The sequence below is a fragment of the Myxocyprinus asiaticus genome, chromosome 45 (assembly GCF_019703515.2).
Source record: "Myxocyprinus asiaticus isolate MX2 ecotype Aquarium Trade chromosome 45, UBuf_Myxa_2, whole genome shotgun sequence".
Lineage (NCBI taxonomy): Eukaryota > Metazoa > Chordata > Actinopteri > Cypriniformes > Catostomidae > Myxocyprinus > Myxocyprinus asiaticus.
The window spans coordinates 25,464,632-25,475,603 of record NC_059388.1 but is presented as its reverse complement, the minus strand read 5'-3'; the positions used below and the strand labels follow the sequence as shown (position 1 = coordinate 25,475,603).

Here is a 10,972-nt window from a genome sequence, read left to right as displayed (position 1 = left end):
CGCAAATATCCAGTTTTACAGCATGAAGAAAGAACAGGTTGTCAACTGTCAGTTCTCTGTTTGGTATCCTTTATTCAGGAAACACACTATTAAGAGGTAAGAAGATTATTTCTACTAACTACAAATATAGAATGATCCTGACTCATGGTGAAACTCAGAAAGCGTCTAAAAAGAGTGTATTGTATAATTGCCAAAAACTCTCTTAAGGAGGTTACCATAGTGTTTTGGACATGTACCATAGTATATAACCATGATTATTTCGGACATGTACAATGGTAGTATTTGAAGTACCTTAAGATACCATGTAAATCACGCTGCAGCAAGGTATGTATCACAAAAAGTAATATTATTACCTTCTGATGCCATGACTGTACTATGGTTTCACTACAGTACTTTTAACAGAAAACAGCTAGTATTGAGTATCAGTAAACATGTAGATCAGAAGCTGATATCTGAAATTATTGTATATTATAAGGGGTTAATCAATTGTTGATGCCATTGTAGTAAAACATGTCTAACATTAAGAAGATACAAAACAAGATTTTGGATCACAGCTTTTTTTATTTATTTAATCTGTAGTGATGGTTGTTTTCTCTTTTCCTAGCTTGATTCTACCTATACCTCAAAATGTAATTGACTACTTATTAGACGATGGGACACTTGTGGTTTCTGGCAGGTATGATTTGGGCAACCATGTGGTATTGAACAAATTATTAGGCCTACATTTTGAAAGCTTTTGTCTGACTGGCTCTTTTTTTTTTTTTTTTTTTGGCTCAGGTGATAGAGTGGGTTGTCCACTAATCGCAGGGTTAGCGGTTCGATTCCTGGCCCACATGACTCCACATGCCGAAGTGTCCTTGGGCAAGACATTGAACCCCAAGTTGCTCCCAATGGCAGGCGCTAGCCTGTTAGTTAGCCTGTTAGTTAGCGCCTTGCATGGCAGCTCTGCTGTCATTGGTGAGTGAGTGTGTGTGTGAATGGGTGAATGAGACACAGTGTAAAGCGCTTTGTAGAAACGCTAAGGTTACAAAAGGCGCTATATAAGTGCAGACCATTTACCATTTTTATAGTGAGAACAGCAATCAACACACACAGGCTAACAACAGTGACTCGGATGAGGAGGACATTCAGGTATTTGACATTCAGTCATCTCTTTAACACTTGCTGTAGCCTGTTATCAATGTTACCTAATGCCATGGTTTGTTTTCCAGTGGACTGATGATGAAACCACAACAACAGTTACGGTGAGATGATGTCCTGAGCTGATCTAAGGCCATTTAAGGGTAGTGTTGTGATATACTCGTGCAAGGTATTGAAGAGTAAACTGTGTGAATATTTTGCAGGCCCCAGAATTTCCAGAGTTCAGCATAAAGGTGCACCAGGCTATAAATGTTCTGGGTGGGCGTGTCTTTCCGAAACTGAACTGGAGTGCCCCTCGGGTGGGAAGACCAACCAGCCACTGTTCATTTACATCTCTCATTTGCCTTTGAAGCTGCTTTTGCTCTATAAACACAGAAGTGTATCATACTCACCCTACCCTCTACCTTTCCTTTTAGGATGCCAACTGGATTGCCTTGAACAGTTCCTTACAGTGTCAGAGTCTAAGTGATATCTTCCTTCTTTTTAAAAGTTCAGATTTCATCACACATGACCTCACACAACCGTAAGTGTCAAAGGCAACATTTCTGAGCTCTCAAACATGTTTATTATGACGCAAACATGTGTATCACTCGAAATGCTTATACTCTCGGTTCCCTATCATGCTCCATGTGACTTTGTTTTGTTTCACATCAAGAAAGACTCTTTAGCAGGTCTGTGCAAGTAACTATTATCTCTCTCTTGTTGCAGATTTCTTCATTGTAGTGATGATTCTCCAGATCCAACCATAAACTATGAGGTATATTTTTGTTCCATAGCATACGCAATGTACATATATATGCACAGTACCTAAATGAACCTTAAACAAAAACAGGAGGACATCCCTTAAATATCTTATTTTCTCTATGGCACTTATTTTGTCCAGTTGGTGTTGAGAAAATGGAGTGAGCTCATTCCAGGAGGAGAATTCCGCTGCTTTGTGAAAGAAAACAAACTAATTGGTATGACTGTTCTGCATATGTGGACGATCTGTTTTTAGTGGAACACTTTCAAGTAAACAACACAAATGTGTATCATGATGTATTGCAATGATTTGAAAATTAGGGGAACTTTTCAGACATAATGCATTGTAGCTTTGACCTAGCACTTCTCTGGCACATTTTATAATGTGATAAGCTAGCAATCTGATTTATAGTCAATATTGAGATTAGGCCTGTTTTTTTAGCAATCTGTCAGAGAGATTACACACAACATTACCAGCACATTGCCAAACAGGAGGCCAGCATCTGCTCCTCTGTACTGCTGTTCTTCAGGGACCACATTCAATATCAGTTCCCAGATGAGGACTGTAAGTACTGTATATTACAATGAAGGTAAAAGATATTTAATTTAGTTATTAGTATACTATATATGGGCAATAATGCTATACTGTTTCTTTTTTCAGTTGTCATGGATGTTTACAGAGACAGCTCAGTAAGGTTTTTATGAATGTACATCTTACATTAAATGTGTCATTTATGGTTTTGCAATGTGGCCCATTTCTAAGAAAGGAATAAATATCAGCATTCATCCATCCTGAAAAGACGTTATTATAATATATATATATATATATATATACTGTTTTTCAAATGTAATTCAGATGTAAGCCAGTGGTTGTAAAGTTTGGGTTGAATTATAAAAGGACAGCTTATAACAACATGTGTGTATGAAACATGTGTTTTCTTATAGGGACGTGTATGGTTGATTGACTTAAACCCTTTCGGTGAGGTCACAGACTCTTTGCTCTTCACGTGGGAGGAGCTAGATTTTGAGAATAACCTCACAGCCAATCAGGCACAGGCAGACATGGCACAGCAAGTATGCCATACTTGTCATAATGTCGTACCAGTCTTGTAAATAAAAGACAGTTGTGCACTGCTGTGTTTTGCATACAGATGGTTTATACAGTATACCATATATTATTAGGATGGACCTGCCTTTCGGTGCACCACAAGTGAAGTCACAGTGCAGCCCAGCCCATGTCTGTCCTACCGAATCCCACAAGACTTCCTGGACCTGACCACTGGAGAAGATGCATATAAACTCATCGATTTTTTTTTTAAGCTGGTGAGTGAAATGGGGAAGAAGAACAGTCTATTAACAGGAGAGGAAAACTAACTTTACTGCACTTTAAAAGAAGAAACAATGTATCTCAATTGTATTGTAACCTTCTATAATTGCAGAAGAGGGGTCAGCAGGAGGAGGAGGAGTCTGAAGAAGAAGGGGCAGGGCCTCAGTTATAGATGAGCAGAGATGCTGTTTCAGTAGTCCTTAAAGGGATAGTTCACCCAAAAATGAATACAAATTAAGATTTATATCTCGGCCCTGTAGGTCAGGTTACTAGGATGCAAGTAAATGGTGACCAAAACTTTGAAGGTTTTAAAATCTTTGTTTGTGTTCCACTGAAGAAAGTCATATGGGTTTGGAACAACATGAGGATGAGAAATGAATACAGCATTTTTATTTTTGGGTAGATCACCACAAGTAGGATTGAGCACTCTAGCTGTATTTAATGGGATGGGTGTTGAGTAAAACAAATGAATTTTCTATCAAATGCTTTATTCACGCCTCTCTGTTGCAGAAGACATTTTTATGTTTTCTATCCACAATAGTGCTCACACACCTAATAAGTTCAAAGTACAATACATTCAATACTGTGCTAGGAAATAATAAATCATGTGTAAAAATTTGAAAAAGATGATGTTGTTCATGATGCAAAATAAAAAAAGCAATATAATAATATACAGTGTACAGCCCTTTTTCATCGTCCACATGAGGGAGCCAAATAACTTTTGAATGCTGGGTTATGAGATTAATTGGCGAAAATTTCAGATTGCTCTTAGGTCTTGAACAGTACTTTGGGAGAAAAGGCATTCAGTTCTCTCCAAGTGAACATTTACCATATCTTTCTTACCAAAACACAACTTGATTGGGTTCTCTTAGTTTTGTGTTTTTTGCACCTAAATGTAAACCTCTGACCCTTTTCACAGACTGTGATGATGCGTTTACACCTTATTTAGTATCGGTCTAGCAAATTGTAAATTATTTCATGTCAATTCATCACATTATTCTTTGTGTTATATCACCCTGGCATTCATTTAAAGGGGTTTTATTAACATAAGGATTCAAATTTTCCTTGATCCTTTGGTCATTGTACTATAAAAACATACTGTAAGTTTCAGAACTCAAAACTTCCTCCTCACTGCAAAAAGAGCATTTGTTGAAACCAAGCTGCCAAAATGACTCATTCTCTACTAGGGGTGTGCAGCAAAGCCATTATCTGTATCTGTTCATATGACAAAATTGTCTGTATCTGTCTCTGTATTCGGATAGAACCGGGTGTGGGCAGGGCAGTTTATATTAATAAAATATGCCTTCTATATGCCTTTTAAAAATAATAGCCTTTTAATAATAATACATTGTCATTATTAATAACATTTTTATTTTATACTTCATTTTATTTATTTATTTATTTTTTTTACCAGATGAAGCTGAATTTGTAGGCTACATTACCTGTGGAATATGTTGTTCACTGTGGTTTCTCCTGGTATTTCAGATATCAGTATCTGCATGAAACAGAATTTTCGTTTGTCTATGCATGTATAACAACATTATTCTGAAGGCAAGAGGTGTCAAGCGAAATGTAAAATGTCAAGCGCACATTTTGCAGTGAATAATAAATGCAAATTCAATCATTAAAAGAAATGAAAATAAATCAATATAGCCTACAAACAGGTAAGTCTATCAGGATTTTTTACAATAGGACACCATTATTTAGTCAAATAATAATAATACAAATAATAATAATTATAATGTTTACATTTATATAGGGCCTTTCCAGAGCTCAAGAACATTTAACATTCTCAAATTTAACACAGTTTAAAGAAGATGAAGAAAAAAGAAGACGGAGCATGTTTCAGTTTCTAAGCAGGAATATTCCGAATAGAAGAATACTCTATGGATCATTTAAACCTTTATGGAGCATTTTATTCTTTTTTTCGGAATAAATTCTTAACCAGATCATTTCCTTAATCGCTGATGTGGATATAAATATGATCAATTTTCAAAGATGGATGGAAGAGCTCAGACATGAAATCATCTCTTCAGGTCATGAATTTTACATTGCGCTCAGGTTTAGGCTAAACATGAATACATGGGAATCACGTGTGATACATTAACATAGACATTTCAGGAAGTGGAAAGTGTATATGATGTCTTATCTTTGTTAATGTTACACTCGAAAAGCTCCAGACGCGCACAATTAACGGAGAGTGCAAATCCGATCTAAAATCACATCATGGGTATTTTCATTCATAAAGTTTGCACTTTAGAAATACTGGCTGCACAGATTCATAAATTCATTGTAATTTTGGATATGTTTATTTAAAATGTCGCTTCATCCTTGTACTTCTTGGATAATCAGTCAAACGAATATTTGTTATATTGTTCGGATGAATCAGTTAGGCCCTATTCATTTTGAAGTCATTATTCATGCCTTTCCGAATAAGGTATTTGGCTTTGGGCACATCCCTATTCTCTACTTCCTCCATATTATGATGTCACACGGTGATACACGTTTGCATCTGACCGTCCCCACAACAACACATCAACACCATCTTTGCCTTGTGATTTCCGTAGCCCAGCCCAGTAGTATTCGCAAGTTGAGAGAGAGCAGGTCAGTCAAGAGCAGAGGGCCAGTCATAAGAATGGGCATTTACTACTAATAATAATAATTTGTATTTATATAGTGCCTTTCACAATACTCAAGGTCACTTTACAAAGAAGTCATATATCAAAACAAAATTAAAGCAAAACAGAAACAAACAAGCAGTCAATCAACAACAACAACAACAACAAAAAAAACAATCGATTAATAACAGGGGTTATCATAACACAAAGCAAAAATGTGAGTTTTGAGTTGAGATTTAAAGGCAGACAAGGAAGAAAGTTCACAGAGAGAGGGTGGAAGAGAATTCCAGAGATGAGGGGCAACACCTGAAAAGACCTGCCACCCATAGCACACAACTTGAACTTAGGGATGGTGAGAATATTAGCTCCAGAGGACCGTAGCGTACGAGAGGGTAAGAAGATAGTAATTCAGAAAGATAGAGCGTAGCAAGTCCGTGTAAAGATTTAAAGGTTATGATTTAAATTTGATGCGATAGGATAGCTGACATAGTATGGGAGTGATATGGTCACATTTCTTCACATGTGTGAGGACCCTGGCAGCCGAGTATTGAATGTATTGAAGTCATTTGAGTTTTAGAAGGAAGACCAAAAAGAAGTGCATTACAATAATCTAGCCTAGTGGTTATGAATACATGAATAACAATTTCAGCATCTTTCTTGCTTAATATGATTTCATGATATCATCATGATGGCGCCATGGATGGCTGCCTCGGTGTGGAGCTCCTCAGTTCTTTTGTTGTTTTTGTATGTTTGTCTTGTGTTTAGTAATCTTTTTCCAGTCAGTTTTAACAGAGATGAACTGCTGAACATTCAACAGCATATACCAGACAATCTTTTCCCAGTTTTTGAATATTCAGACGTTTTGCTAGACATTTTAGTTGGAGGCACATCTCTGCTATTCAAGAGACGCAGGCGAGGGAGACGAGCCGGTGCGCTGGTCAAACTCCGTCGGCACGGATTTCGAACAGTGCTGCCGACTATTCACTTAGCGAATCTCCGCTCTCTTCCTACGGACGAACTACATCTCCTCACCCGCACAAACAAGGACTTTTCAACCTCTGCTGCCTTGTGCTTCACAGGAACCTGGCTGAGTGAAGCCATTCCGGACAGCGCGTTACATCTGCCGGGCTTTCAGCTGTTCAGAGCGGATCACATCGTGGAGTTAACGGGGAAAACGAGAGGCGGTGGAACATGTTTTTATATCAATGAAAGTTGGTGTACAGATGTAACAACATTAAAGAGTATGTGCTGTCCTAATTTGGAAGCGCACTTTATTAACTGTAAGCTTTTCTACTCACCACGGGAGTTTTCCTCGTTTATTCTGTTGAGTGTGTATATCACACCAAACGCGTGTTTGAACACAGCGCTGCAACAGCTGGCTGATCAAATCACAGACATGCAACAACAATATCCGGACTCAGTTATTATTATTCTTGGAGATTTTAACAAAGCAAATCTCACACGTGAACTGCCCAAATAAAAACAGCACATCACATGCCCCACCAGAGACAGAAATATACTGGATCACTGCTACACAACAATAAAGGATGCATATCGCTCTGTCCCTAGAGCAGCTTTGGGACTCTCTGATCACTGTCTGGTTCAAATTCTTCCAACCTACAGGCAGAAATTAAAATTAACCAAGCCAGTAGTAAGGACTGTAAAGAGATGTACCAATGAAGCAGAGCGGGAACTACAAGCCTGCTTCGATTGCACAGATTTGAGTGTTTTTGAAGCTGCAGCCACAGACCTGGACGAGCTCACAGATACCGTTACATGATATATCAGTTTCTGTGAGGATATGTGCATTCATACTAGGACTTATTTAAAGTTCAACAACGACAAACCGTGGCAGCTTCGTCAGGCCAAAGAGGATGCTTACAGGGGTGGGGATAAAGTCTTGTACAATCAGGCCAGGAACACACTGAACAGGGAAATCAGAGTGGCTAAAAGAAGATACTCTGAGAAGCTGAAAAATAAGTTTTCAGCTAACGACCCTGCATCAGTGTGGAGTGGCATGAAACAATTCACAAATTACAGGACTCCTATCCCCAACCCTGTTGGGAACCAACAACTGGCTGACAACCTGAATGTGTTCTACTGCAGATTTGAAAGGCCCAATCTCACACCCCACACCCACTCTGACCTTCACTTCACACAAACACCAACACCTCCTGCAATCCCCCTCCTCCCCCTCCTGCTACTCAACCTGCACTTAAGATCTGTGAAGATGATGTGAGCCGTGTCTTTCGGAAACAAAAGACGAGGAAAGCTTCAGGCCCAGGTGGCGTCTCACCAGCGTGTCTTCAATCCTGTGCTAACCAGCTGGCCCCCATCTTCACACAGATCTTCAATAGATCACTGGAGCAGTGTGAAGTCCCACAGTGTGAAGATTATTCCTGTCCCAAAGAAACCAAAAATCACAGGACTTAATTACTCCAGACCTGTCACCCTGACGTCTGTGGTCATGAGATCATTTGAGAGACTGGTGTTGGCCCACCTGAAGAACATCACTGGACCCTTTCTAGATCCCCTTCAATTTGCTTATCGAGCAAACAGGTCTGTGGATGATGCAGTCAACATAGGATTGCATCATATCCTGCAACATCTGGACAGACCAGGGACATATGCAAGGATCCTTTTTGTGGACTTCAGTTCAGCTTTCAACACCATCATCCCAGCTATACCCCAGAATAAATTACACCAACTCTCTGTTCCCATGTCTATCTGTCAGTGGATTACCAGCTTTCTGATGGACAGGCAGCAGCTTGTGAGACAGGGGAAACTCACTTCTAGCACCTGTACAACCAGCACTGGTGCCCCCCAGGAATGTGTGCTCTCCCCATTACTCTTTTCCCTCTACACCAATGACTGCATCACCAAGGACCCCTCTGTCAAGCTCCTGAAGTTTGAAGATGACACCACTGTCATCGGCCTCATCTGAGATGACGATGAGTCTGCATACAGAAGGGAGGTTGAACAGTTGGTTGTCTGGTGCAGTCAAAACAACCTTGAGCTGAACACGCTCAAAACGGTGGAGATCATTGTGGACTTTAGGTGAAACACCCCAACACTGACCCCCCTCACCATTCTAAACAGCACTGTGGCAGCAGTGGATTCATTCAGGTTCCTGGGCACTACCATCTCACAGGACCTGAAGTGGGAGACCCACAATGACTCCACTGTGAAAAAGGCCCAGCAGAGGTTGTACTTCCTTCGCCAGCTGAGGAAATTCAACCTGCCACAGGCACTGCTGATACAGTTTTACTTAGCACTGAGTCTGTCCTCTGCACTTCAATAACTGTCTGGTTTGGTTCAGCTACTAAATCAGACATCAGAAGACTACAAAGGACAGTTCGGACTGCTGAGAGAAATATTGGTTGCCCCCCCACCCCCCCTTCAAGAACTATACACTTCCAGAAAAATCACTCTGGACCCCGCTCACCCTGCCCACTACCTTTTTGAACTGTTGCCTTCTGGCTGACGCTTCAGAGCTCTGAGCACCAGAACCGTCAGGCACAGGAACAGTTTTTTCCCTCAGGCTATCCATCTCATGAACAGTTAAATTGCCCCATTGAGCAATAACTATGTGCAATACACAGTTTAGTCTTTCTTATATTTATCCAACACATCCAACCTCTTCTGCCATTTCATTCCTCTGAAAAAAAATAAAATAAAAAATGTGCACTGTACATAACAGATTTGTATTTGCACTGTACATAACAGATTTTATTAGATTTGCACTACCCATGTGTATATGTGTATGTATGTATGTATGTGTGTGTCTGTACGTATGCGTATAATTATTTTTTATTTTTTATTATTATCTTTGTCTTACTGCTGTTTTTGTATTGTTTTTTTTTATTGTTGTACACTGGAAGCTCCTGTCACCAAGACAAATTCCTTGTATGTGTAAGCATACTTGGCAATAAAGCTGATTCTGATTCTTAACAGAGGCCGAAGATGGGCAATATTGCATAGTTGAAAAAATTATGCTTTTGTGACATGATTAATATGTTCTTCAAAAGTCAGCAAAGGGTCAAATATCACCCCTAGATTACGAAAAGTGAGAGAGGGCTGAATGGCAACACCATCCATGTCCAAGCAAAGGTTGTGTTCAGAGGAAATAAGGGTTTTGGGGCCAACTAGTAATATTTCATTTTTTTCATCATTGAGTTTCAGAAAGTTGGAGTCCAACCAGTATCTGAGATCTTGAATAGATGCAGAAAGTGATGGTGGTGGAGAAGCTGATGAGGAGTGATAGCTGATATAAATTTGAGTGTTGTCAGCATGCTGTCTCATGATTTGCCCCATAGGGAGCATGTGAATAATAAAAAGGAGCGGACCCAGCACCGAACCCTGAGGAACACCACGTGAGACAGGAGCAGTGGAAGATTTGTGGTTCTTAACTGTAATGAACTGATGTCTATCCATCAGATAAGATCTGAACCAGTCTAGTGCAGACACCTATAGCTGAGAGGCGAGAGAGCAAAATGCTGTGATAAACCGTATCAAAGGCTGAGGTTAGATCTAATAGCTGAAGAATATTAAGCGCTCCAGTGTCTGCTGAAGAGAGGTCATTAACAACCTTAAGAAGTGCGGTCTCTGTGTTATGATAGGGACAAAAACCTGACTGCAAGGGTTCATAAAGATTATTGGTGAGCAAGTGAGCTTGTAACTGGGCAGCCACAACTTTCTCCAACATTTTGGCCACAAACAGAAGGTTTGAGATGGGTCTATATTTTTGTAAAACTGACGTATCCAGGCCAGGCTTCTTGAGAATGGGTTTGACAGCTGCCACTCTCAAGGCAGCAGGCACAGAACCTGATGCCAGAGAGCTATTAATTAGGTGAGAAATAGGTAAAGTGAAAAGATGGAGACAGCTTTTGAGAAAGGTGGTAGGGATAGGATCGAGCTGGCATGTCGAAGAATTTGATTTGCTAATCAACTCAGCAATAGTGTTGGGGGTGGTCGGAGAAAATGTTTTGAAAAGTGTGACCAGGAGTGCTGGAGAATATTCAAAGAGCTGATTAGAGACAAATAATTGGTAGATCAATTCAATTTTATTGTGAAAGAATTGGAGAAAAAGATTCACATAATGCATCAAAGCCTGAAAAAAATGTGTCCGGAGGCTGTGTGAGTTTTT

The 10,972-nt window shown here is 39.7% G+C and overlaps 1 protein-coding gene across 1 annotated transcript; it reads left to right on the top strand.

Moving 5' to 3' along the window:
* The first annotated feature begins 6 nt into the window (after window positions 1–6).
* LOC127435382 (cell division cycle protein 123 homolog) lies at window positions 7–3,879 on the top strand. The gene is made up of 13 exons (XM_051688809.1): window positions 7–96; window positions 605–676; window positions 1,071–1,131; window positions 1,212–1,244; window positions 1,344–1,439; window positions 1,557–1,663; window positions 1,849–1,897; window positions 2,024–2,099; window positions 2,324–2,446; window positions 2,543–2,571; window positions 2,827–2,955; window positions 3,064–3,204; window positions 3,321–3,879. Exons 1-13 carry the CDS (start codon window positions 23–25, stop codon window positions 3,378–3,380), a joined length of 1,050 nt encoding a protein of 349 aa, XP_051544769.1. The 5' UTR covers window positions 7–22; the 3' UTR covers window positions 3,381–3,879.
* Window positions 3,880–10,972: the final 7,093 nt, after the last annotated feature.